At 46.0% G+C, this 27,629-nt stretch overlaps 1 protein-coding gene across 5 annotated transcripts in view; it reads right to left on the bottom strand.

Annotated features, from left to right (window-relative positions):
• Positions 1-8,524: 8,524 nt before the first annotated feature.
• CREM (cAMP responsive element modulator) overlaps positions 8,525-27,629 on the bottom strand; it is an 80,738-nt gene continuing 61,633 nt past the window's right edge. Inside the window, exons 1-3 of one of the 5 annotated variants that reach the window (XM_048837710.2) lie at positions 23,203-23,404; positions 18,638-18,794; positions 8,525-9,228 (exon numbers count right to left, since the gene is read on the bottom strand). In XM_048837710.2, the coding sequence (XP_048693667.1) occupies positions 9,084-9,228; positions 18,638-18,794; positions 23,203-23,332 (432 nt within the window). In that variant the 5' untranslated portion in view covers positions 23,333-23,404 and the 3' untranslated portion in view covers positions 8,525-9,083. Of the gene's footprint in view, positions 9,645-9,887; positions 10,056-18,637; positions 18,795-23,202; positions 23,405-27,629 lie in introns of those variants that run through there. The other 4 variants (XM_048837709.1, XR_007354902.2, XM_048837708.2 and 1 more) reach the window with 4 other exon arrangements.

The raw sequence follows: 27,629 nt of genomic DNA, 5'->3' as shown, positions 1-27,629 counted from the left end.
GGGGTTGACATCAGGGGCAGGGCAGGGATCCAGAGTAAGGGCAAGGCAGGGGTTGGGTGCAGAGCCAGGGAGAGGGGCAAAGGTAGGATCCTGGGCCCCAGGAGCCAAGCCGTTGGAAAATGGCCCCTCTCGATCAAGCTCTGGGAGGTGGGGGTGGGGCAGGGGGCCCTCCATGATGCTGGGCTCTGGCACCATGGCCGGCATAGTAGTCAGAGCACCGTCGGTGGGGTCCCCGCCTGGGAAGGAGGTCAGTCGCCCCATGCCCTCAAGTGACAACCCGTGGGGCTCGGGTCCCAGACGCAGCGCACCAGCAGTCGCCTCGGTGAGCTCAGCGGCCAACAGCAGGGTGCCACCCACGGCCGGGTAGATGGAGGGGCCCGGAGAACCCTCGGAGGCGGGAGCAGAAACAGCCGTTAGGGGAAGGGGACATGGGGAAGGCGGGGACGGGGTGAGGTCGCTCAGATCAAGGCCCACTAGCAGAGGGTCGTCCTCCCCCTGGGTGACTGGGGTCAGACCCAGGGCCTTGATCTCCTCGTATATGGAGGGGAGCTCTCCTTCCGCCACCCCGGAGGTCTCCCCGCTAGTGCCCGGAGTGACACTCGCCCCGAGGCTCACGGGGGTTGCGGATGGTAATGGGGCAGATGGGGCTCCATCGGGGTCCTTGGAGGGAAGGGACTCTAAGGGAGGGACGGTACTGCCCTCCCGTGCTGCCACGTTTTCCCCAGCCGGCACCAGGGGATGGTATGCGTCCGCGGGCAAAGCAGAGGGCTCGGCATCGGCGTCCCCCTTCTGGTCTTCCGGGGGGCTTCCGCATCAGTGGAAAGAAGTGGAGCTCGAGCCTTCCGCTTGCCCCGCTTCCCCTGGACTAGGGCCCAGCCTTCCATGGCATCATCGGGGGGCCGGCTAACAGGGGTCGGGTCAGGGGGCAAGGACGATGGCTCAGGGACCGTAGGAGGCAGCGGTGGGGCGGAATAAGGGAGGGAAGATTCCCCCTGGGGCGGGCCCTCTCCCACGCTTGGCGGTATCCCTGCCGCAGCCTCCTCTAGGGGCCCCGCCGAATTGTAGGCAGCAGAGGCGGGGCTCTCCCACTCGTCTGGGCATGCTGGGGAGAGCGCCCCTTGGGCCCGAGCGGGAGCAATGATGCACTGAGTGAGAGGAGGGGCGGCTTCGGGCGCCGGGCAGCCAGGGGCGCCGGCGATGACGGGGCCAGCGCCCTGCCGGGGCTCAGGGGTTCCGGATGCCTCTCCTTGCCTGGCCAAGGGGCAGTCCCTCCGGACGTGCCCCATTGCCCGGCAGAGGTAGCACCGGGCCTCCCCCGTGGAATAATGCACCCGGTAGTGGGCCCCCTGGTAGGGGATCAAAAAGGACCCCTCAAGCGCCTCTCTGTCACGTGCTGCCGGCGGCAGTTGCAGCTGCACTTGCCGGCGGAACGAGAGGACATGACGGAGGGCGGGGTCCTTGCAGCCCAAGGAGAGAGGGCTCAAAACAGAGATGGGCTTCCCCAGGGTAGAGAGGACAGGTAACAGGGCGGCATTAGGAAGGAAGGGAAGGACGGAAGTCATGACCAGGCGGACACCCAGGTTGTCCAGCGGCTCAAGGGGGACGAACACGCCCCCCACCGCCAGGCCCTTCACCACCGCTTCCTGGGCGGCGGCCTCCGATACCAGGAAGAAGACCACCTTCCCGTACATTTTTAGAGGCCGCCACAATGGCCGTGGGCCCCACCGCCCTCGCCAACACCCGCACATACGTCTCCACGTGGGGCGAGGTGGGCACCAGGAGGCAACGGACGCCGTGCTTCCTGGTCATGGTGGGAAAGTGGCCCCGGCCACAATAGCTGGTAGCGGAGGCGGCGGGCGGGAGAGATGACGTAACGGTAGGCGGGGGGGCTGCCGCCACCTGGGCGTACGCCCTGGGGGCCGGGGGAGGGACACCCGCAGAGCTGGTGAAAGGAGCAGCGGGGTGGGAGGCCGCGGCCGGTGGCGGGGCCACAGCAGTGAGGGCAGTCTCTGCCATGGAGGGCCTGGACTTTTTGGCAGGGCCCTTCCCCTTCTTCCTACCCTGGCCCTTCCCGCCAGCTGGGGGGGCTGCCCCAGAATCTAAGGGGGGGAGGGACGTGGCAGCAACGGAGGTCACCCCGGTGACATTTCTCAAAGTCACTACCCTTGATAGCAGCTGGTCAATGATTGCGTTGGCTACTTGCAGCACAGCAGCCCCCACAGTAGATTTGCCAACTCCAAACTGATTCCTGACTGACTGGTAGCTGTGGGGCGTTGCAAGCTTCCACAGGGCTATGGCCGCTCGCTTCTCAACTGTGAGGGCTGCTCTCATTTTGGTGTCTTTGTGCTTCATGGCAGGGGACAGCAAGTCACAAAGTTCCATGAAAGTGGCTGTACGCATACAAAACTTTTGCAGCCACTGGAAATCATCCCATACCCGCAACACTATGCGGTCCCACCAGTCTGTGCTTGTTTGCTGGGCCCAGAATCGGCGTTCCGTGGCATGAACCTGGCCCACACCACCATGCTCTCCCAATCGCCACGTGCCGTGCTTCTCGGAATGTCTGTGTCCACGTCCTAATCACTGTCATAATCTCGCTGTCGTCACTTCCTTGCCTGGTTTTGCAGGTACTGCACATACTGCTGATTATGCGCGAGGTATTTACAATGGTCAAAACTGCAGTGGAGATCTGAGCGGGCTCCATGGCTATGGTGCCTGGATGGGTAATCCTGGAAAAAGGGCATGAAACACAGGAGAGCAGAGTGGCAGCAGAAGAGGTGCTGTTCGGTTCACGGTAGCTGAAAAAAGGCGGTAAATGGTTGTTTTCTGTAGCTTTCATGGAGGTGGGAGCCCAGGACAGACAACATGGAGAAGCTCGGAAGCGCTGCAATAGCGGGAGAGCAGAGTTGGCGGTGGAAGCTGTGCTGCTTGGTTCACGATGGCCGAGCAGAGTTGGCAGTGGAAGCGTTCGATGAGGAAGAGTAGATAGTAGAGATTACATGGGAAGATGAGAGGAAATGAGAGGTGGATTCATAGCAGCAGGAGAGCAGCGGTGCACCGTCTGCTGAAAGCAGTATGGTGTCTGCACACCAAAAAGGCACGAAACGATTGTCTGCCATAGCTTTCGCGAAGGGAGGAGCGACTCATGACACACACGCAGAAACACCCGCGAGAATGTTTTTGCCCCATCATGCACTGGGAGCTTAACCCAGAATTCCAATGGGCAGCTGCAGGAACTGTGGGATAGCTACCCACAGTGCACCACTCCAACATTCGATGATAGCCTTGGTACTGTGGACGCACTCCGCCAAATTCACGTGCTTTAGGGGGGACACAGAGACTGAATGTATAAAATAGCTTCTGAAAATCTGAATAATTTCAAAATAATTTCATACTGTAGACATACCCAAAGAGTTCTCACCACATGCAAAAGCTATATAAGACAGGTGAGTGACATCATCTGGGTTCTTCACTGACTCCCCACCCAAGAAGGCTCCTGGAAACACCTGAGGGACACAGAGTGAACTGGGGGAAGTGCTGGACTGAGACTAAAGGGATTTTTAGCCTGTGAATGAAACACCTGGGCATTCCAAGCTGTAAGAAAATGCAGCTTGCTCCTTAAGAATCTGCAGCCTGCTTGTATCATCACTTAGGGTGAGACTTTGCTATTCATTTCCAAACTATATAGTATATTAAGCTCAGTTTGCAATTTTTTTATTTGCTACGTAATCTGCTTTGATCTGTTTGCTATCCCTTATAATCACTTAAAATTTATCTTTTATAGTTAGTACATTTATTTTTACTTTGTCTAAAACCAGTGTGTGGGAATCAGAACTCAGGTTGGAAAGTTGTCACATATTCCTCTCCACATTGAGGAAGGAGGTGAATTTCATGATCTTACACTGTACAGTTCCCTGTGCAGGAAAAGCTGGTATAATTTGGGTTTACACTCCAGAGAAGGTGTATGCCTGAGTAGCTGTGAAGTTCCCTAGCTAGAGCCTTCCTAGGCAGGGGCTGGTCATAGTGTTTGTATGTAACTGCAGCTGGGTGTGTCCCTAGTTGTATGTGTGCTGGTGAAAGTGCAGGCTGGAGCCTGGTGTGGGCTGGGCAGCTTGTCACAGCAGTACTGTATAAAGGGAGCCCAGACTGGTGGGTCAGGAGGCTCAGTGGTACCCCAGTTCCAGGTGTCACCCTGGGGGGGAACCTGTCACACCTCCTTTGGGATACCTGATGCTTGGAGACACGGTGCTTTGCACATCATCACTGTGGTGACCACAGACCTCACCACTATGTCAGAGGTATCCATTACAGCTTGCAGTGCCATCTTGGCTACTAGTTGACCTTCCTTTATTGTGTCTCTTAGCTCCTTTCTGCTATCTTGCAGGAGCTTTGCAAGGAGGGGTTTCACCCTTGGATAATAAGGCCTGTCAGTTGGCCACATGCAGCTGCTGGGAGGCACAGGAGTATGACTTTCTCCCAGACACATCAAGTACTTTTAGGTCTTTGTCTTTTGGGATACGTTTGCTCAAATTTGATTTCCTGTACCACCAATGAGGAGTGGTAAGCTAAGGAGCCTGGAGTGCGGTGGGAACAGAAGTTCTCAAAACCCAATGGAGGTAATTGGTATCTGTTCTCAACCCATTTCACAGTAGGTGTTTCCATGGGAGATGTTAGCCACAGATCCTTGGCTGGGTCCAGTAATCCCCTTATAAGGAGAGTGATCCTGGCTGGACCAAAAGCTGACAGGATGTTGAATAGCTTATGGGATTTTTCTGATATCTGCCATCTCTATCTCCAGAGTTTTGGCAATCTGCTCAAGGAATTCCTAGAATGACTGCAAAAATGGACAAGGCTTGAAGCCTGTAGGTTTCAAGTCTGCCATATTAAGGAGACCTGTGCAGGGCGAGGATCAATATAGGGAGTGTGTCAATACAGGAGAGTCTGTATAGGGAGGTCTAGCTGTTGGTACTCAGACTCAAGATGGGTCAATATGATCACAGGCATCAAAGATGAAGGTAATCAAAGATGTCTTCAAGAACTTCAGAAGGTTTGCATAAGATTTAGTCAAAGATAAGAACTAGCAGGTCTGAAATTGTCCAGGTTCTGTCTCACTGCTGGGGGGTGTAGGGGGGAAGAGGGAACTGAGGGAGGGTCATAGTTGTTCTTGCCCTTTATGCATTCACACAGGAGCACAGTGCACATGCATGGCCTACTCAAAAATTTCCAGACACATGCATACCTACAATTGACACCTATTTGAAGACTTTTTTTTTCATGTCACCAAAACAGGCTGCATGAAACTCCCAGACAGTAATCTAAAGCTACATGGGCTGCAGTAATATAAAATGTATTAAGAATAGAAAGAGAGAGTCAGATTAAAACAAAATGGCATTCATAACATAAATTAATAGTCTTACCCTCTTCAAAAACTATTTTAAATAGGTCCATTCCATGTCATTACAGAGAATAACAAATCTTTTCCTTTCCTTTCCTCAGGAATGTCCATCTTGTCCCTTGACTCTCTTTCTATTCTATTCACTCTACTCTTTGGCCAGGGAGCATGTTAGAGAATCTGCCTTTTATCTTAGGTGTCTCATATCATTCCTTTCTTTTTGCTTTGTCCTTCTGGGATGCCTCAGTTGTACCTTGATCAGTCCCCCTGTAACCTCCTCCACAAATATATTTACATAAATGTAATCATGGAGAAGTATATGACAGTCTCTTATGAAATGTTCATTATATGTGTCCTGAATCCATTCAGGATTCGATTTGCTGTTTTGAATAGTCAGTTTGTGGTTCCTGTTTTTTCTTTATCACCTCGACAACCCAGATTCCTTCTGTGGGAGCATATACATATAGTTCTCTCCAGTCCCATCCTTGCATCTTATTTCCAAATAAGCATTTCCCTTCTCCAACAGTCATAGGATCTTTGTTCTCTCTTAGCAACCATATATTTGCATGTGAATTGTCCTAGTCAGAGGTGTTAATCTGAAACTGGCTCATTCTGTCTTTAAAAATACAGGGCTAATATTTTTGTAATTCTCAATTAACATTAATTCTGTGTTATACCAATCCAAATTACAGGACGTTTCTCCATTTTTCTAATCTCTTTCAGTTAGAAGAACCAGTCTTTTTGCCAAGTGGATTTTTCCTGAAGGTATAAAAATATGATACCTTTCATTGCTGCAGATAAGTAAATAAATAATCTCTAAATGAGAGTTTTTCAGAAGGATAACTACCTATCAGAAAATCCTTTAGGTTTAGCTTCCATTGTTTACCGAAAAATTTCCCCTGTGGAAGAATGAATTTTTAATTACAGAACATATAATAAATGCGTCTTCTAGAACCTTGAACAAAGGAGGGCCCATAGTACAAGCTGTACCGACTTGGAACAGACATGGAATCCATTTGTTCCAGTTTCCAACAGTAGCCAACACCAGATGCTTCAAAGACTGGCATAACCACACAATGCAATTAATTTTGCAATACTATACAGTGAAGGGAGGGAGCTCTTCCAGACCCAGCAGGTGATCAGTTTAAGCTTTGTGCACAACCTTTATAATTTTATGCCAACCATCTTAATTGCAGATGTTATGAAAGCACAATAAAATATATTGTCATAGAAAAAGAAAGTGAACTTAAAGTTATTCTTCAGGAATCCTACTACTTTAGTCATTGCTTACATAGTCTGTTATGAGCTCAAAGGCTTGCCCCAGGTCAGCAGGGAGGACTGTAAGCATGTTGCTGAGTATGGCTCTTCTGAGAACAAGGTCCACTGGAAAGGACATGGAATCAAGAGCTAATTGACCTGTAGCTCATGACTACACTAGAACACAGAATTTGTTTAAGACGGGGGGATGGAATTTAGGAATATAAAAATTTCAGTCCTTCAACTGAGAAGAAACTAGGTATTTGCATTTCAGGGACTTTGAAGTATCAGTTTTGCTGATCCCATTCATGATTTATGTTTTCCATTATAGTAGTGTACACTGGGAAGATACAGTGGAATGGAAATTTCTTCTTCCAAAAACACAACCTTGTAGTTACTCAACACTGGCTTCTAAACCCAAAGAAATCAGGGCCCTGAGAATTAAGGCCTCTGATGTATCTGCCTGGGATATCCCATTCTCTGAAGTCTAGCTGATCAGGTTGCATAAATACTTAATCCAAAGTTTTGGAGCAGAGGGAAACAAACCCATAGTTGGGACCCTCCTTCCAGAGGGTGTTGTGGTATCCTCTCGCACTGAGGATATCTCTCCGGGGAGGAAACTCCAGTTATTAGGAAGAGACAGATAATAGTTATGGGGGATTCAATCATTAGAAACATAGATAGCTGGGTTTGTGATGACCAGGAGACCTGCATGGTGACTTGCCTGTCTGGTGCAAAGGTTGCGGATCTCTTGAGACATCTAGATAGACTTATATGTAGTGCTTGGGAGGAATCGGTGGTTGTGGTACAAATAGGTATCAATGACATAGGGAAGGATAGGAACTCTTTGCCAGAGGATGTTGTGAAGGCCAAGACTATAACAGGGTTCAAAAAAGAACTAGATACATTCATGGAGGATAGGTCCATCAATGGCTATTAGCCAGGATGGGCAGGGATGGTGTCCCTACCTCTGTTTGCCAGAAGCTGGGAATGGGCAACAGGGGATGGATCACTTGATGATTACCTATTCTGTTCATTCCCTCTTGAACACCTGCATTGGCTACTGTCAGAAGACAGGACACTGGGCTAGATGGACCTTTGGTCTGACCCAGTATGGCCATTCTTATGTTCTCCCTACTTTCAGTCCTTGCATGAAATCCTGAGCCCCCTGAAGTCAATGGGAGTTTTGTCATTTACTTGAATGGGGGGGTGGGGCAGTTTTACTCACAACTTGGATCTGACACTGAACAATCAGATCACTCCCACAACAGTCTCCATTTTATAAAATAGTCATGTAAACATGTAATAATTTAAGCATTATTTTCCACCAAGGCACAATGGAAAGTTGAGTTTACCAGAAATTTCAACCAATTTGGAGTGGATTTATTTTAAAAAACATTCAGCTCTCACTTAAAGGCCATTGTGGAACACCATAAGCCAGCAGAGAGCTAGTGTTGGTTTGAGAGCCTCCCTGACCAAGAAAAAAAAAAAGAATCTTCAGTCCCTTTTGCCATCTCATAGAAAAACCAAAAAGGATTCCACATCTCAGCCCCCATTATAATGAACAGCTTGGTCCTGTTCAGAACACTGATCTGTTAGCATTCAGGATGCAAAGTCAATTCTGATACATAATCCACTAATACATCAGATATTTTGTATAATGCTTGAAGTATAAGTAACAAGGAGCCATCTAACAGATATTTGGAACTTCATCCAGGTGTTTAAAATATTTGTATTATAATATTGAAGAGCTTGCTCAAGTTATATAAAGTTTATACTAAAACCTTCTCCAAGGTATTTTTCATATCTCACCATCAGATTAAAAACAGTTTAAACGTGCCAGATGTTTAAATGAACAACAAATGCTACAAAGGGTAAACAACATGGTTCTATTAAAAACTGTCTTCAACCATGGCACTCAGTGACAGCAATACAATATTTTCTTGGCAAAGCAACTAAGAAAAATAGGCCATAAATTAATTTATAGTCTAGTATTCTCATACATTTGTGTTATCATAACATACTTTATATAAACTCTTTCCTGAGATACTTTGGGTAGTTTAATTTTGTTGTATTACTGGATGCATTATCTTTGATGATTCACTTTAAAACACCTGTACAATATTTTTGTGTGTAGGACACTATCAATAACACATAAAAAGTAGTAAATGCAAATATAGGGCAATGGAACAGCTCTTATAAATGTTGCACTTTTAACCATCTTACACACACCTGAACATTTGTCTCCTTTGAAAAAAAAAATGAAGTTACATCTAAGAATCTACAAAATGCAAAAAAGTATTTCAGGAATGTTAGGGGTTGGAGAATAAGATAAATGACACAAAGAAAAAGTCGTAATTCTTATTGGCTAGGTGTTGTCTTCAAAAGCAACTGGACATGTTGTAATCAGTTCACAGCATAATAAATATTTCTACTAATCTGTTTTGGAAGAACAAATGTCTTTTAGGGTTTCAAGCTCCTCTATAAGTTTCTTGTTCTGAACTTCTAGCACTGCAACACGACTCTCCAGACATTTTATATATTCTTTCTTCCGACGTCGACATTCTTTAGCAGCTTCCCTGCAAAAAGCAGAAGTAAAGAGTGCAAACAAAAACGCCATTTGCAGCTATTAGAAAATGCAGATTGAAGAAAGCTCAGTATAGTATGGAGACCATGACAGCATTCCAAATTTTGGAACAATTTCCCAAATCAGTCTGAAAACACTAAGCAAAACTGGGTTCACAAGGGTCACAAGTGTCCCTTCCTCAAATTCACATGGCAATCTGTAGAATTGCTTCATCTCATGACTTGATTAAAGTTCATAGTAAACAAGGTCCAAGTCAAAGACAGTTATTCTGCTTTATGGCAATAAAGATCTTTGAGGGCCTTGAGTTCCTCAATCAGTGTCTTGTTTTGGTTTTCAAGCACAGCCACACGATTTTCAAGACATTTGACATACTCCTTCTTCTTTCTGCGACATTCTCGAGCAGCTTCCCTAGAACCAACACAAGGCAAATAACTACAGGAACAGCCACAACACGGCAAAGACTGGATAAGTGAAATTACCTGAAATCCCTACAATTCCACAATAAATCAATCATACATCAGACACAAAGAAAGCTAAGCAATAACTGTAGACAATTGCACGATTAAACAGCAACTTAAGACAACAGGAACAGCTTGTTAATTAATATAGTTTGCTCAGCTTTTACAGTACAATGAATGAACTTTTACTCACATGAACCCAGACACACACAGTGGGGACAATAATCAGATGTTAATGAACCTCCTTCAACTGCACTATTATGATTTCTTCATTTCTGCCTTCATTTCTGAAAACAGCATTTTTTTGTTCCCATTACATCCCATTTTGATGTGCTTATGCAGGTATTCGGGGCATCATATTCTGCAATCAAAAAGTTTAACTCCAAAAATGTTACAGAATTACCTTTCAAAACACTTCATGTAGAAGCACCAGATTACATGCCAAGTTTCAATTTAATGTAATCTTGACCTTACTTTTGCAAAACTATGGGTTAGGGTTAGTTATAATTCAACATGGGCATAATTGTTTTCTTTAAAAACATTCACTTGTACTCATAGAGTTCTGATTCTTCTTTTTATGCAAAGACAACCACCCTTTTCATAAATCTGTTCAAAATTCTGTTACATAAAAGTTAAGCAGTTTGGGAAGGATTTTCAAAAGCACTTGAGTGAGTTACCACCCAACTTCGTTGGATATTTAAACACATCTGAGAATCCCACCCCTTAATATTTACAGGGATGATGTTATAAATTGTCATCATATATTAAGAAAAATGCTTTCCTGCATTCTCTGAAGAAGAGGGTGTGAAACTAGTTCAGAAACTGAAGAGAAAAGAATTAAAAAGAAAAGGAAGCAGTACGAAAACACGACAATCGTCATAGAGTGATTTAAAACGAAGATAGGCAAGAGAGCAACACAATATCATGAATGCAATAAGAAAGGATGCAGCAATTCAGTAATGTAGAGATTTACATAGGGGTCTATTTCTTCCTGCTAAGTGCATGCATCTAAATTCCACTGAGGTTAGCAGCAGGTATGCACATCCATAGATGAGAAAACAACACCATTATAGAAGTCAGAGTAACGAATGAAGAAAGCAAGATAGTTTAGCTTATTCTGCACACCAAAGTACATCCCAAAAAATTAAAAAACATATCCAAAGTGACCCAGTGCACCAACTGTCACACCTAAAGCAACCAAAACTGAAGTTATCCAATGGCAGTTTTATTTATTTTGAAAAACATCTTCCTCACAGCATGCCATGTAACAGTCTGCAACAATAATTTCAGAGTACAATAAAAGTTTCTTTTACAGTACACACTGGATAGATACTTCATTACACACCCACCAAATTTAAATGTAGTTTATATTTAAAAAAATACAAAGGAGATAATGTAATTTGTGTTACAGAGAAAATAACTGATTTTAATCACAGAAATATTTTTCATCCTGCAGGATTTATATTTTTGATGTACATTTGGGTAGAGGTTTTGAAAATAATGCAGATATTCGAGTTTCAGACAGCAATAATTTTATGCTTCCTTCCAAAAGAAGCAAGCAGACAGCAACTGTAACCCACATGCTTTATACTTATGTTTGCCAACCCTCCAAGATTGTCCTGGAGACTCTAGGAATTCACATTAATCTTTAACTAAAGACTATGTCATGTGACGAAACCTTCAGGAATACATCCAGCCTAAACTAGCAACCCTATTTATACTGCATCATCTGACCTTGTTTGTCCCAAGAAGGAGAGAGAAGCAGTGGAGGGGAGACATGGATTTTAGTTAGCATACTGTGTCTCTGCATATGCGGGGAAACTTAGTTAAAAGGACCCAGAAACATTCAGAAATAGGGTGTGGCAGTTACTTAGACATACTCACTAGCTTTTTCTGAAGTTGTATAGGAAGTTTTCATTGTGGGCAATTTGCCTGGCCTGACAGGTCACCACTCTCTGAGAGCTGAACCAATGAAAGCATACTGGGGAGGAACAGAACTGAGAGATGTATCTCCTAAAGGGCTGGGTCCCAATACCTGTACCACTCTGGATCCACAGGCTACAGATTTCTTTTTCACTAGCAATTTAGGAGACCTATTCCAAGGGCTGAATGCTTCTAGCCATGGAGATTTCCAGACTGCCTGTCTGCTGACAGGGTTCTGAAGTATTTGAAAGGACTGAGATGCACCCATTCTTCCCCGGCTCTGAAGAGTCCAGGTGACACATATTACGTATTATGACTACACTATAAAAAAAAAAAAACAGTTACTCACCTTCTTGTAACTGTTCTTCGAGATGTGTTGTTCACATCCATTCCAATCAGGTGTGCGCGCACTGCATGCACAGTTGCCGGAATTTTTTCTCCCAGCAGCTCCCGTTGGGTCGGTTGTGGAGCCCCCTGGAGTGGCACCTTCATGGCACTCAATATATGACCCTACCAACCCGGCCCCTCCTCAGTTCCTTCTTGCTGGCTACTCCAACAGAGGGATAGGAGGCTGGGTATAGGAATGGACATGAACAACACATTTTGAAGAACAACAGTTACAAGAAGGTGAGTAACTGTTTTTCCTCTTCAAGCGCTTGTTCATATCTATTCCAATTAGGTGACTCCCAAGCTCTACCCTGGAGGTGGGGTCGGAGTCAAGGAATCGCTGATTGGAGCACCGCTTTGCCGAAAGCTGCATCATCTCTAGCGTGCTGTGTGATGGCATAGTAAGAGGTCAACGTATGCACCGAGGACCAAGTAGCTGCCCTGCAGATTTCCTGTATCAGGACCTGGGCCAGAAATGCAGCTGATGAGGCCTGTGCCCTTGTGGAATGAGCCTTAAGAAGCAGGTCTGGGACCTTGGCCAGCTCATAACATGTGCGGATACAGGCCTTGATCCAGGAAGATAATCTTTGAGATGAGATCAAGAGTCCCTTGATGCAGTCCGCCACTGCCACAAACAGTTGGTTCAACCTCCTGAACAGCTTTGTGTATTCAATGTAGAATGCTAATGCCTGCCAAACATCCAATGAGTGGAGCCTTTGCTCTTGGGTAGTGTTGTGTGGCTTGGAATAGAAGACAGGTAGAAAAATGTCTTGGCTAGTACAGAATTGTGACACAACTTTAGGGAGAAAGGCCAGTGAGGTCTGAGTTGTACCTTGTCCTTGTGGAAGACCGTGTAGGGTGGGTCAGAGGCAAGGGCCTTGAACTCTGACACCCTCCTGGCTGACATGATGGCGACCAGGAAAGCTACCTTCCATGACAGGTAGAGAAGGGAGAAAGTTGCCAGTGGTTTGAATGGGGGTCCCATTAATCTGGAGAGGGCCAGGTTAAGGTCCCAAACTGGAATAGGCTGTCTAACCCAAGGATATAGCCAATCCAGGCCCTTAAGGAAACATCCTACCATAGGGTTAGTGAATATGGAGCATCCAGACGTGCCCGGATGGAAGGCCGAGATAGCAACAAGGTGTACCTTGATGGATGATGCTGCCGGGCCTTGTTGGTTGAGGTGCAGATGCTACTCCAGGATGAGTGGAATAGACAGCTGGAGTGCGGGAATGTGATGTTCGGCTCACCAGCAAGTGCACCTTTTCCACTTGGCGAGATAAGTGGCCCTGGTGGATGGTTTTCTGCTGCCGAGCAGGACCTTTCTTACTGGTTCCGAACACAGGAGCTCCATTGGGTTTAGCCATGAAGCTTCCAAGCTGTGAGATGGAGGAACTGGAGGTCCGGGTCATGAAAGTGACCGTGGTCCTGCGTGATCAGATCGGGGAAGAGTGGTAACATGATGGGAGTGTCCACTGACAGCTCCAGAAGCATCGTATACCAATGCTGGCAGGGCCATGCTGGGGCCAGCAGAATTACTACAGCTTTGTCTCTGCGGATTTTCAGCAGTACTCTGTGCACGAGTGGGAATGGTGGAAAGCATATTGAGACGGTCTCCCCAGGGGAGCAGGAACACATCCAAGATCGAACCTGGGCTGTGTTTCTGAAAGGAGAAGAACATCGGGCATCACCTGTTGCTCCGGATGGCAAACAGATAGATCTGGGGAAAACCCCACTTTCGGAAGATGGAATATATGTCATCGGGATCGATGGCCCACTCATGATTGTGAAACGATCCTCTGAGGTGGTCTGCTAGTTCATTCTGCATACCTGGGAGACAGAACTCCTTCAGGTGAATGGAGTGGGCTATACAGAACTCCCATAGCTGAAGGGCCTCCTGACATAGGGGGGAAGAGTGGGCTCCACCTTGCTTGTTGATGTAAAACATGGCCGTGGTGTTGTCCGTCATTAACAACACACAGTGGCTTTGGAGCCAGAATAGAAAGGTTTGGCATGCTAGCCATACTGCTCTGAGCTCTCTGATATTGATATGCAGGGAGAGCTCATCCTGCAACCATAATTCTTGTGTCTGGAGCTCTCCCAGATGCACCCCTGCAACCCAGAGCTGATGCGTCCCTTACTAGGGACAAGGAGGGCTGGGGGCTGTTGAAGGGGACTCCCTTGCAGACTGTGCAAGGGTTGAGCCACCACTGGAGGGACTCGAGTACTTGGTCTGGCACCGTGACCACAGATTCCAGGCTATTGTGCCCCAGGCAGTATACAGATGTGAGCCACGCTTGAAGTGGTCTGAGCCTCAGTCTGGCATGCCGAACCACATAAGTGCAGGCTGTTATGTGGCTGAGGAGACTCAGGCATCCACTTGCGGTAGTGGTTGGGTACCATCTGAGGCTTTGGATAATATCTGTCATGGTCTGAAATGGGGTCTCTGGCAGGAGCGCCCTTGCCTGCACCAAGTCCAACACTGCACCGATTAATTCTATTCTTTGAGTTGGTGACAAGGTTGACTTGTTCATGTTGAGCAGGAGACCCAGCCTCTTGAAAATTGCTCTGACTAGTCGGACTTGAGACTCCACCTGCTGGCTGGTGTGCTCCCTGATTAGCCAGTCGTCGAGGTAGGGAGATACCTGCACCTGCCTCATGCGGAGAAAGGCTGCTACAACCAACAGACACTTGCTGAACACTTGAGATGCTGTCGACAGACCGAAGGGGAAGATCATGAACTGATACTGTTTGTGTCTGGCTACAAACCACAGAAATTGTCTGTACGCGGGCCGAACAGCTATGTGAAAGTATGCATCTTTCATGTCTAGGGCAACATACAAGTCTCCCGGATCCAGGGAAGGAATAATAGTGCTCAGGAAGACCATGCATAACTTCCACTTCACCATGAACCTGTTGAGGCCACACAGGTCTAGAATGGGTCTGACACCCCCCTTTGCCTTGGGGATTAGGAAATAGCGGGAGTAGAACCCCTTGCCCCTTAGCTCCTGAGGAACCTCTTCCACTGCTTCTATGGCGAGGAGTGATTGCACCTCCTGGATAAGAAGCTGCTCGTGAGAAGGGTCCGTGAAGGGGAAGGGGGGTGGAAGGGAGGGGAGGAGCACAATTGGAGAGAATATCCCACTTCTACCATGTGGACAACCCAATGGTCCAATGTTATTTGGGATCATGCACAGTAGAAGTGGGATAGATGATTCCGAAAGCAGAGTTGAGGATCCGATATACAGTCTGGCACGTTGTCCCCGGGTGCACCTTCAAAAGGCCTGCTTGGAGATGCGGGCTGGGGTGGCTTATGCCTGCTGTTCCTACCTCGCCTTGTAGAAAAGTCTTGCCTAGGGCAAGGTTGGTAAGGACGTTGAAGGGGCTGAGGTTTAAAAGTGTTTTCGCTGAGTAGCTGGGGTATGCATCCCCAGCGACTTCATCATTGCCCTCGAATCCTCTAGGTTGTGTAGCCTGGAGTCTGTTTGCTCCGTGAATAATCTTGTCCCATTAAAGGGCAGGTCTTGCAGAGTCTGTTGGACTCGAGGTGTAGGCCTGAAACTTGAAGCCATGAGGTCCTCCTCATGGCTATGCCAGAGGACAAGGTACGCGCTGCTGAGTCAGCAGCGTCCAGTCAGGCCTGTAAAGAGGTCTGTGCCATTGTCTTGCCCTCCTCCACAATGGCCCCAAACTCGTCTCTGGACTCCAATGGTATTAGCTCCTTAAATTTGAGCATGGAGTTCCATGAGTTAAAATTATATCTGCTCAGGACTGCCAGCTGATTAGTGATCCTGAGCTGTAGGCCCCCTGTGGTGTAGACCTTTCTACCAAAAAAGTCTAGTTTTTTTTAGAGTCCTTGGACTTAGGCATGGGTCCCTGCTGCCCCTGCCTTTCACGTTCATTGACCGCAGACATCACCAAGTAGCAGGGCTGTGGGTGGAAGTATAGATACTCGTAATCCTGGGAGGGAACAAAGTACTTGCATTCTACTCCCTTGGCCCCTGGAGGGATGGAGGCTGTGATCTGCCACACAGTTCTGATGTTGTTTTGAATGGTCCTAATGAGTGGCAGTGCTACTCGGGATGGACCTTCTGGGGCCAAAATGCCCACCATTGGGTCCTCCTGTTCCACCACCTCCTTGGCTTGCAAGCCCATGTTGAGCGCCACCCTGCGGAGTAGATCCTGGTGGGCGCGATTATCTATGGGTGGTGGTCCTGAGACAAAAGTTCCCACTACCGCCTCATCTGGGGAAGAGGGGGATGCAGGTGGGGGAACCAGGTCATCTAGGGCCTGCTGGTCCATGGGGACCTGCTGATTGACCTGCTGTTCTGGGTCGATAATCCCCTGTTTCACCGTAGGGGCAGGGGTCTGTGTTGGTGAAGATGTTGTAACCGGAATCCCTTCAGCACCTCTGGGCACGGGAGCCTGGGCTCAGATGCCACTGACTGGGAGCCCTTGGACAAGGTACCCTGGGGACTGGTGATATGCCCAGGGGGTCCAAAAAGGCCACTGTGCCGGTCCTTGCAATTGGGGCGGCCATGGTATTGTACCCACATCAGGCCGTCGATATGTTGAGCGGTGCTGGCTCCGGTGTGAGTAGCCAGACCCCATGTCTGATACTGAGGATGGGGACCAGTATCTAGAGGGCCATAGCAGTGCCATTCGGAGCTGGCCAGGTGAGTAGTGCCACATGGAAGGGGAGCTGTGCTGAGACCTCTATCTGTATCGAGCAGATCGGTGATGCAATGATGACTGGTGCTGGGAGTGGGACTCTGACGATCCAGGGACCAGCACCGGGACTCCGAGCGGCACCCCCTTCCAGTGCTAGGGATTGCTGACCTGGTGATGCGGCCAAACACATCATTGTTGGTTTGCCACAGGATGGTAGCACCATCGGTGGTGCCGGGGGCTTGTTACAGAGAGTCGGAAACTGCGCAGCCTCAAAGGTGTCCTGAGTGGACGGCAGCCCCACCTCCTCCACCATGTGGATTGGGGAGTCCAACGGTCCCAGGCTCAACAGTACTCCTTGCGTGTCTGAAGTTCCCAAAGCTGACTCCAAGAGTCTCAGGGCCGGGTGTTCCTCTCTGGGACACGTCCCATTGGCAAAGACCACAGGGGAGGGTCTCACAGGAGATCCGCCTCTACCCTGCTTGGCGTGCTTCTTCTGCAGTGCTGGAGAGTGGGACCGGTGCTAGGCAGTTCCCACAGTCTTAGGCACGGGCGATCAGCGTGGTGCCACAAGTCTCTGTTTGCTCGGAGATCTTCTGCAGTGCCAATTCTGTCGCCGATGCTGGTGTGCTCTGCACTGAGGAGCTCGGTGTTGGCTCCTGCCGTGCCAAGGCGGGCTGCAATTTAAGAGCCGCCTCCATGAGGAGTGTTTCAACCTGAAATCCCACTCTTTTTTGGTCCTGGGTTGAAAACCCTTGCAAATCCTGCACCTATCGGCTTGGTGAGCCTCCCCCAGACACTTTAAAGAAGCATCATGGGGGTCGCCTGTTGGCATGGGCTTATTGCAGGACTTGCATGGCTTGAACCCCAGGGATCAAGGCATGCCCCGAGGTCCCCAAAGGGAAAGGTTGGGATGGAGGGGAAACTCCCCATTCCTAACAGAACTACTAGCAACTAATAAAACTAGAACAACTATAAACTACTAAGGTAAACTACACTATAAAGCTAGGGGAAGCGAGGAGAACTTGTAAGCAAGCCACTTGCAGTTCCGACAACCATCACAGGTGGTAAGAAGGAACTGAGGAGGGGCTGGGTTGGCAGTTTCATATATTGAGTACCATGAAGGCGCCACTCCAGAGGGCTCCACAGCCGACCCGACGGGGAAAAATTTCTGGCAACTGTGCATGTGGTGCATGCACACCTGGTTGGAATGGACAAGCACTCAAAGAAAAAGCTAGGAAATCATCTCTGAAAGAAGATCAGAGGGAAATGTGTTTATACATGTATACTAAAGAATAGAACTGTAAATGTAATGTTGAAATCTTATATTTAGATATATTTAACAGCAACAAAGGGGTGGACGATTGCTGGGGCTTTTTGGCTTCTGAAGAAGTGTAGGTAACATAACTATGTGATAAGTACACTAGCTGGATACCTCTACAAAATATGACTGGCAATGAAAAAGTTAACACTAATATTTAAATTGTCATAATTATATTTCAGTGTTAAAAGTCCATGGGGATGAGTCGGACAGCTCATGCCTTTGATTTGAGAATTATTGTTTCAGGCTCTCTGTAGACTCGGGAAGACAACACTGCATTGCTTTCTGATCAGTTAAGATTGAAACTGATTTTCACAGTCATGAAGGCTAGAAATATATTTTTCAATGAAAGCTTAGATTTAGTAACACAGTTTTGCAGGAAAGGGTGTTCCTCATGACTCAGTGGAAGAAAAGCAACTTATGGTTTAGGTAATTATTGGCCATTATACATCAGTTCTATGTAGGTACACACTTGGTGGTTTAACAGCTAAGAATGTTCTGCTCTCCCTCCATCAAATCATGGGCCACAATACCTTAAGAATAAGAATTTATTATAATACTTTCCTTTGAAGAAGATTAATCGTAGCTGACATTTGCACTTTGCCGCCGTAACTAATAATTATATTACAGTTACACACTCTTACCTATTTTTCATAAGTCTCAGTTCCCTTTTGCGTGTTGCCTCTTCTGCTAGCTGCTGAGGGCTATGCAAAGTTCCTGGTGAAGCTGCCATTACCACTCCCTGAGGCAAGGCTGTGGTGGGAGTTCGTATCTGGTAAGATGGCATATCTCCAGTGGCAGCTGTATTAAAGAAGAACGTTTTTTACTTTATATAAACTTAAGCTGTCAAAATCTAACTGAAATAACAAATGTCTGACACGTTAATCAGGATCTCTATTATATCAAACATTTCATAGGCTTGTGATGTGATGACACAAAAGCTAACAAATACAACTAAGACATTCTTCTATCTACTTTGTAACACATTAGTTACACAACACATTTTAAAAGTAGTTTTATGTTTTTAACTTGGAACCAGTCCCTTTCTGAGCGCTCTCTTTGTTTTCTTAGTTTCTCTAATTTTTCATTCATTTCTAAGATGTTCTTTTGCTACTTTTATGACAGAGGCAACGTTTAAAATGTCATTAAAGCTGGGTAAGTCTTAATGTATGTGGCATGTCTAACATTTAAAATTAATATACATTTAAATGTTGAGTGTCTCACACTTAAAAATAAGAGCAAGTTCTTGCCTATTAATTTTGATATGTTTTCTATATCATTGCAGACCAAAGAGCATAACTTTCCCTCATCACAGCAGATGAATACAGAAGATCAAATTTCAGGTGTTATTACATCTCATTAAATTTTGTACTGCGTTTCCTTAAAAAAAGTAATTCCAGTACCCAAATAATGGAACAGTCAGTGAAATTCAGAAATGGGTTAAACACAAAACAAAAGGTAAAACTCCCTCCCAACACTCCACTCTTTTGGGAGAGAGAGAGAGAGAGAGACAGGTTGGGAAGATAGAGAAGTCAGTTATATGGAGGAAAATATAGAAAAAACTAAATGAATAAATAATTACCCTTCTTACAGGCTTCTTCCACATCTTTTCACACCAGTGGATCTTCTAAAGCAGTACTCAGAAATTGTGAAATGGGAGAAAAATAGATTTAAAATAATAGACTCCTAGGAAGACCACACCAAAATTCACTGGACATAGGTCACATTCAAGCAAGAGAGGATGGCCTTGTATGTAAGGCACTGGACAGATTGGCATTCAAGAGATCTAGGCTCAGTATTGGTCTCCCTGTGTGACCAATGACAAGTCACTTAGCTCCTGATTTGGCGAGGTACTTAAGCACATGGATTTTGTTTCAGTTCACCATTTCTAAAATGGAGTAATACTTCTGTGGTCCTACACTATATTTGTCATGTTTATTTAGATTGTAACTCTTTAGGGCAGGGATTGTCTTTCACTGGATGCATCTTCATTAGGAAAAAGGTGTCATCTTAGTTAACTAGCATGATTCAAAATCCTAGTGAAGACAAGAATGTTTGTAATTTTTACTTGAATTTGCAGATAATCCTATGCTTCCCCATAGTCTTTAAGATCACCTGTTAATGCCTGTAAACTATAAACTGCCTTTTATTTCACCAGGATTTTAACTCATATCAGCTAACGCAAGACAAAAACACCCTTTTCTCCTCCAGCGAACACACTGCCCCTATGTATATATACACAAGGCTCTAGCACAATTGAGCCCTTATCTCAGTTGGGGCCTCTAGAGGATGCTAGTGTAATTCAAATAAATAATGATAATAATGCCTTGACCAGGTCAGCATAATGTCTTTCCCTACCTAACAAATAGATGCCAGTGAGTTCTAAAAGCATGATGTTAGAGGAAAACAATTCTTTTGATCCAGCAAAGCTAGCAATCGGACCATTACACCAAAACTCAGACAAAGCCTCAACATTTTTTAGTTCACATTACTCTATAACAGAATAATGTGATGTGCAGGAGAGTAAATGTCTTCAAAGTACTTTACTGAGTGAAATTACATTTGAGCTGTGATTATTTCTATCTGCAAACCATTTTATATAATGTCTCAAAAAATTAGAATTGACCAGAAAGGAAATTGCCAATTTCCTTAAAGACAAGCTGCAAAAAGTGACATAAAGAGATGTACATGTAAAGTATATCCACCTGTTTTTCTATTCTTTATTATTATTTGTTTCACATCAAGAGCCTTTGGTGCTATACACTGCACAATAATAAATATAGTTCCTGTCCCCAAAGATATCATAATCTAAAAGGGAGACCCAGGGGATGGGACACACTGGGAAATTCAGAGGATGGGATGGCTTTATTTGGTTTGGAGTGGGGTGGTGGTTGTGTTTTAATTATAAATAAAAAACATGCTTCTTGTGAGACTCACAAAAAAATGGGTTTTTAAGAGGAACTTGAGCAAAGACAGGATTACACTTGGAAAGCTGGTATGAGCAGCATTACCTACTACTCCTGAGATGATATAGAAAAATGCACAGAGCCACGAAGGGAGAAATGAAATTGTGTATTGAGACTGGAATCACTGTCAGAGTGAAATGGTTAAGAGGGGACACAAGGCAAGGTTTAAAATTTAGGTAGGGATGGATTATGAAAAGCTTTAATAGGAAGACTGAGATGTTTTAGAAATGCTGATGTTTGGTACCATTCAAACCTATGTGAAATGTGCTCAGATTCCATAGTGATGGATGTGTTACAGATACCTGCAATAACTAATAAAATAATAATGATGATCCATTAAAACACTGGAAGAGTGGAAGTGGAAAGCCTCAAAATAAAGAAGGTCATTCAGTTTATTATTTACTTTAAACTAATCTGTTTTCGTCTTTCTGGTCCCCCTGTGGTAGAGATTCACCAGCTCCTGCTCTATATGATACTCCACCATGTATTCTATTGGTGACTTCCATGGCAGGTATGATCACCGAGAAAGTCAAAGCATCATATTGAATATGAGTCAGTGAGACTATTTCAACAACCTAAAGGACAAAAGAAATAATATAATCTGATCAATGCAGATGGACCCCTGCGAACATCTGAAATCCCATTGTCTTTAATGGTACTCTATGCAAGTGTAAGAGTTTTGTCTACCGTACAAATCAGACTGCAGGATTTTATTAGAGAGGGAAGAATTACAGCCACAGTGTTCTGTTTCTTCCTGAACAAAATCCCAGAAAAATGTGATTCACAATAAAAGTATGTGCTCAATTCACTTATCTTAAGGAAATACAGTAATATTCATTATGACTTTATAAAGAAACGTAATGTAGACTGTTATTGTAAATTCTTTTCACAAGACAGACCAAACTCAAATCAAACACTAAGGTCTCTGGTACATATTGATAACAGCCAAAGATTGGGAACCAGGATAGTCCTAATGGCTGATCCATGCTATTACTGCATTTCCCCAGGCAAGTCACTTTCTCCTTAAGATTAAGCAAAATTAGTTAAGCAAACTGGGTAAAAAGCAGTCATTGAAAGCATTGGGCTGTATCTGAGTTCAGGCACATAATTTATAAAATGACTGAATTACTAAAAAATTACTATTTTATCTTACCTTGTAAATCAACCTTATCTGGACAATTTAATAAGACCAACATACTAATAAAAATCCCTTTAAAAACAGGCTGTTGAAAAAATATTCTCTTGCTGAGCACTAGAGAGGAGGCAGAGTCAAGTTCTTATAAAGAACTATCCAGGAAAAAGAATGACAGGCTATATATCCCTCCCCCCTTGTGAGGCATAGCAGTAACTACCTTATTAGAAGCGTTTTTAACTTTTCCCCCATAAGCTTTCTAGTTAGCTCCTGAATAGCTGTCTGTGTGAGCACAGGAACCTAAAGTGTGGACCTAGAGAAGATACTTACACTTTTGGAGTAATAAAACAAAGTATATGAAATAACTTTACTCAGCTAAGTGCAGAACGTAGATACAGGCTGCAAACTAGATAACATTACAACTCCGCAGCGGTTGATGAAGCAGAAAGGAACTGACTAAATCACAGCATGACTCGGAGCTGACGTCAATGTGTATCTTGTTTGAAGTTTAACTTTTCCAGTTCCCTACTGCAACACGATTCCAGGAAATCTAATGACGTCAGCCCTTTGAACTCAATTAGCTGAGGAACAGACCATTTTAAACAGAGGAGGAAAAAAACAAGTAGGCATTACAACACTCAACACTACAGCTCTTTCAGATGCATTTGTGCTCCCTGTTTTCTTTAGTAATGAATAGTAAAGGCTTATTTATATAACTGGAACAGTGCACATCTTTCACTTACAGCTGCACTTTAGTTTTGACAGGCTAAAATAATCTGACGCGATAGTTTATTTATTGCCCAACCAAAAAGCAACAGACCAGCTGCACCTATCATTTATAAAGAAAAGAGACTGCTGCAATGCAACAACAAAGATACACTAAAGAGTGCTGTTAAAAATGGTTAATTTACACTAAAATGCTGCATTACCTAATGGGGAATAAAAATAATTGGCACCAATTTGTGCAACTTTACACTGTAAAATTAAAGAGCTACTTCGACAAGTTCTAAAAACAAGTTCCACATACTGCTAACTATGAAATCTTTTCTGGATTTCCAAATAAAGTATAGAACCTGCTATTTCAGAGACCCTGACAAGAGATTCCTCCTACCTGTTTCATCTCCTGTTACGGCCATGATCAGCTTTTGCATATGGGATTCTCTTGTTGCTCTATCACAGCCCAGCATGAAATGTTTCAAACTAGCAAGCACATGCAGGATTACAAGCAGGAACACTGACATCACAATGACCTCACTGGCCTACCTCTGTCATTAACATGCTTTGTCCTGGAACAGCTCACTAAAACTGCAACCCAAAAAAACCTCTTTTTGATGATAAAGCATCCTTTCATATTTCTGTAGCCTAGCTTTGGTTTATTCCAATTTACATATTTTCCTAATTAACAAACCACACTCATCACAGATTTACTTGCAAATCAGTCTCAAAGATACTGACAGCAAAGTCTGATGGAAATTATTTCATAATCTTAGTATTGCCAGTTCCAAAAATCATGAGCCAGAATCCCTAAAAATAGTGAAATTAGACCAAAAATCAAGAGATTTTTAAAAGAAGTGTAAATCATATATTTTGGACTGCCTTCTAATTTTTCAACTCTTTCTGCTCACCCCCAACGTGTGTGACAATTATAGAACTGCCAACTTCTACAAATTTATTGTGAGTATTTGTTCCCCTGGCTGGAGATTTTCCTAGAAGATCCAGTTGAGACCAGGGCCCCATTGTGCTAGGTACTGTACAAAAACATGGTAAGACACAGTCTCTGCCGTAAAGAGCTTACAATGTAGTGCAAAACATAGTGATGAGTTTGTGACATGGGAACTCAAACTGGGACTCACTAATCTCTTATCATATGGGACTACCAAACATCCATTAGATGGGAACAATCCTTGCTGAATGAGGAAGGACTAGCAATGCCCTGAGCCTCCAATACTCCATGAGTACAAATGTTATACCTTTGAGAATGAGGCTGCTTTCTGGGCCTTGTACTTGTAGAACATAGTGTAGGGCGGCTCTGAGGTAAGTGCCCTAATCTCAGAGACCCTGAAGGCAGATGTTATTGCTAAGACCTTCCATGAGAGGAGAAGGAGGGAACAGGATGCCAAAGGTTTGAAGAGGGAGCCAATGAGCCTAGACAGCATGAGATTTAAGTCCCATGGAGGGACTGGGTCCCAGATGTGAGGGGTAGAGTTGCTTCAGAACTTTTAGAAATTGGACTGTCAAGTCATGAGCTAAGACCGACCTACCCTGGAACGGGGGATGGAAGGGGGGAAATAACGGCCAAGTAGACCTTAGTAGATGAAAGAGACAGACTTTGGAGCTTGAGATGCAGGACGTAGTCCAGGATTAACTGCAGTGAGGTTTGTTCAGGCTGAATACCTTGGTCCAATGCCCAGCACGTGAACTGCTTCCGTTTGGCCAGGTAGGTCACCCTGGTGGAGAGTTTTCTGCTGCCCAACAGGACTTGTTGGACATGGGCCGATCATTCCTGCTCCTCCATATGCAGCAGCCAACCTATCGGGTGCAGCGTTGCCAGGTTGGGGAGCAGAAGACTGCCATGGCTCTGTGACATCAGGTCCGGCTGAAGCAACAACTGTAGCAGGGCATCCACCAAGAGGTCCAGCAGCGGGCTGAACTAGTGCTGGTGCGGCCAAGCCAGCACTATGAGGATCACCTTTGCCCTGTCCTGTTTGATTTTCATGAGGACTCTGTGGATTAATGGCACTGGAGGGAAGGCATACATGAGTGCCCACGACCACGGGAGCAGAAAGGCGTCTGACAGAGAGACTCTGTCGATCCCCCAAATCAAGCAGAAAACGTGGCACTTCTTGTTCTGCATGGATGCAAACAGGTCTATCCGGGGAGTCCCCCACATTTGGGAGATGACACTGACCACCTCCGGGTGGAGTGACCATTCTTGGCGAGACGAGAAGATCCTACTGAGGTGAACTGGCAATGTGTCCTGGCCCCAGGGAGATGCATGGCTACGAGATGAATGGCATGATGAAAACAAAAGTTCCACAGCTGAAGACCTTCCTGGCAAAGGGCTGACAAGTGGGCTCTGTCTTGTTTGTTAATATAGAACATTTCAGCGGTGTTGTCTGTCAGGATCTAAACCACCCTACCCCTCAGATGCGAAGGGAAAGCTTGGCAGGGCAAGTGAACCGCTCTGAGCTCTCTGATATTAATGTGGAAGTGGCAATTGTGACTCGACCAACACCCTTGTGTGCTGAGATCATCCAGGTGGGCTCCCCATCCCAGATCCGAGGAATCGGAGATCAGGGTTACTGACAGGGATGGGGCCACAAAGAGGACTCCCTCCAGCACCGATATGGGATTTAACCACCATGTGAGTGATGAAAGTATGTGGTCCAGTACCCTGACTGCACAATCTATGTTGTGTCTGTTGGGGATGTAGACTGACACCAACCACACCTTTAGGGGCCTGAGCTGGAGCCACGTGTGCCAGTCCATATAAGTACAGGATGCCATGTGGCCCAACAACCTCAGGTACATATGAGCGGTGGTGAGAGGGTGAGCCCGCAAGTACGAGATCAGGTCTATCATGGCTCCTCTTGCGGAGGAAGGCTCTGGCCCAAGTGAAGTCAAGGACTGCCCCAATGAACTTTCTCCGTTGCACTGGTATCAGAGTTGATTTTTCTTTGTTTATCAACAGACCCAGATCGCGACACATGGAACGTACCAGACTGAGGTTCCTCTGCACCTGACCCCGAGATCAACCCTTGATGAGTTGCAGGGTCTTAGCCACATCCGGCACCAGGTGCAGTGTATTCGGTACCAGTAGGACCATCAGGTCTTTAGCCACCTGGGCAGCCTCGGGTGTTGCAGGCCCCAGAAGGTGCCGGGGTCCCCTACCGCTCCCAGGAGTCGGAGGCAGATCCCTAGTTGGGCTAGGGGGTCTGACCACAGCGGCACCCGGTTGCAGCTCCATGAAGGGCACATGGCCCGAACTGGGACCTATGCCCAGAGACCCCTTCCCTTCCTTGTATGGCGCTGGGAAGCTTCTTTTCTTTTGCTGCTTTTTGGACACTGGCGAGGGGGAATGGTGCCAGAAGGAACCTGGTGCTGACGGAGTGCTCCGCACCAATGCCGAGGTGCTGGGCACAGAGTCTGATTGGGAAGGCTCCAACACCAGGCAAAGTGCAGCCTCCATGAGGAAGGCTTTCAGGCGGATGACCCACTCTTTCTGGATTCTGTGACAAAAGTTCTTACAAATCCTGCACTTCTCCTTTATATGGGACTCTCCCAAGCACTTCAAACAGCTGCTGTGGGGGTCACTAACAGGCATAGGCCTGTTGCATGATGAACACAGTTTAAAGCCCAGGGAATGGAGCATGCCCCACTCTGGGGTGAAGTCCCTGCCAGGACTCTAACTACTAAACTAACACCTAACACTTAACATTTAATAGCTAACTAACTAACTATATACAAAGAAGACAGTCAATGGGCTGTTAGAAAAAATGCTAACACTCTTGCGAGGCAAGACAAAGCACTTTGGTAAGAAGGAACTGAGAGGGCGCAGGACCAGTGGCGCCTAACATACCGACGCATGAGTGCGGCACTCCAGGGGGTGCCACAGCCAGCCCTATGGATACTGCGAAGGCAAAAATCTCTGACGACTGCACATGTGGGCGCGCACACACCTAGAATGGAATCAACATGAGCAAGCACTCAAAGTAGATTTCTTAATTTCATTGTATTTACTCCAAGTACCCAGGAACTTCCAATCAAACTCACACTGCAGCAGCTTCACTCTTGTTGTGCTACTATGAAGTACTCTCTCACAAGGCCTGGACAAAAGTGTACATATGAGCCAGCAATGTCATCATACTCTTCCCTCATTACTATATTGCCTCTAAAGTACATAAACATTTATTTTCAAATGAGAGTAGCTGCCTTTAGTGAGCAAACCAATCCATTCTTCTCCTAACACTAACTTTCTCAGTTCCTTTTATTAGTAATTCTCCCACTGATTTAACTTCACCATAATGTGCTGTGACAGTTCCTCCTCTGCCTTGGTGGGTCCTGTGCTTTTGGTGGATTTGCTTGCCTCAGAGATTCATGGCAGCCCTCAGTTTGGCCACTTTTGCTAGTGGCTCAAACCTGCTGTTCACTCAGCTAACCTCATCACGCCAGCATGGGAAAAAGGAAGGAGAACAATCCCCGCAGTCTCTGCTGATCCACCGTGTGGGTCGGGGAACAGCCCAGAGACCTTCCCCTCTGGTGGAACCCACAGTCCATGTCAACTCCTCCTGTGTCTGATCAGGAGTTGGGAGGTTTGGGGGGACCCGGGCCCGCCCTCTACTCCAGGTTCCAGCCCAGAGCCCTATGGACTGCAGCTGTCTAGAGTGCCTCCTGGAACAGCTGCGTGACAGCTACAACTCCCGAGGCTACTTCCCCATGGCCTCCTCCCAACACCTTCTTTATCCCCACCACAGAATCTTCCTCCTGGTGTCTGATAATGCTTGTACTCCTCAGTCCTCCAGCAGTACACTTCTCACT

Source organism: Caretta caretta, chromosome 2, assembly GCF_965140235.1.
Source record: "Caretta caretta isolate rCarCar2 chromosome 2, rCarCar1.hap1, whole genome shotgun sequence".
Lineage (NCBI taxonomy): Eukaryota > Metazoa > Chordata > Testudines > Cheloniidae > Caretta > Caretta caretta.
Note: the sequence above shows the minus strand (reverse complement) of the source record. Positions and strands in the feature narration are given on the sequence as shown.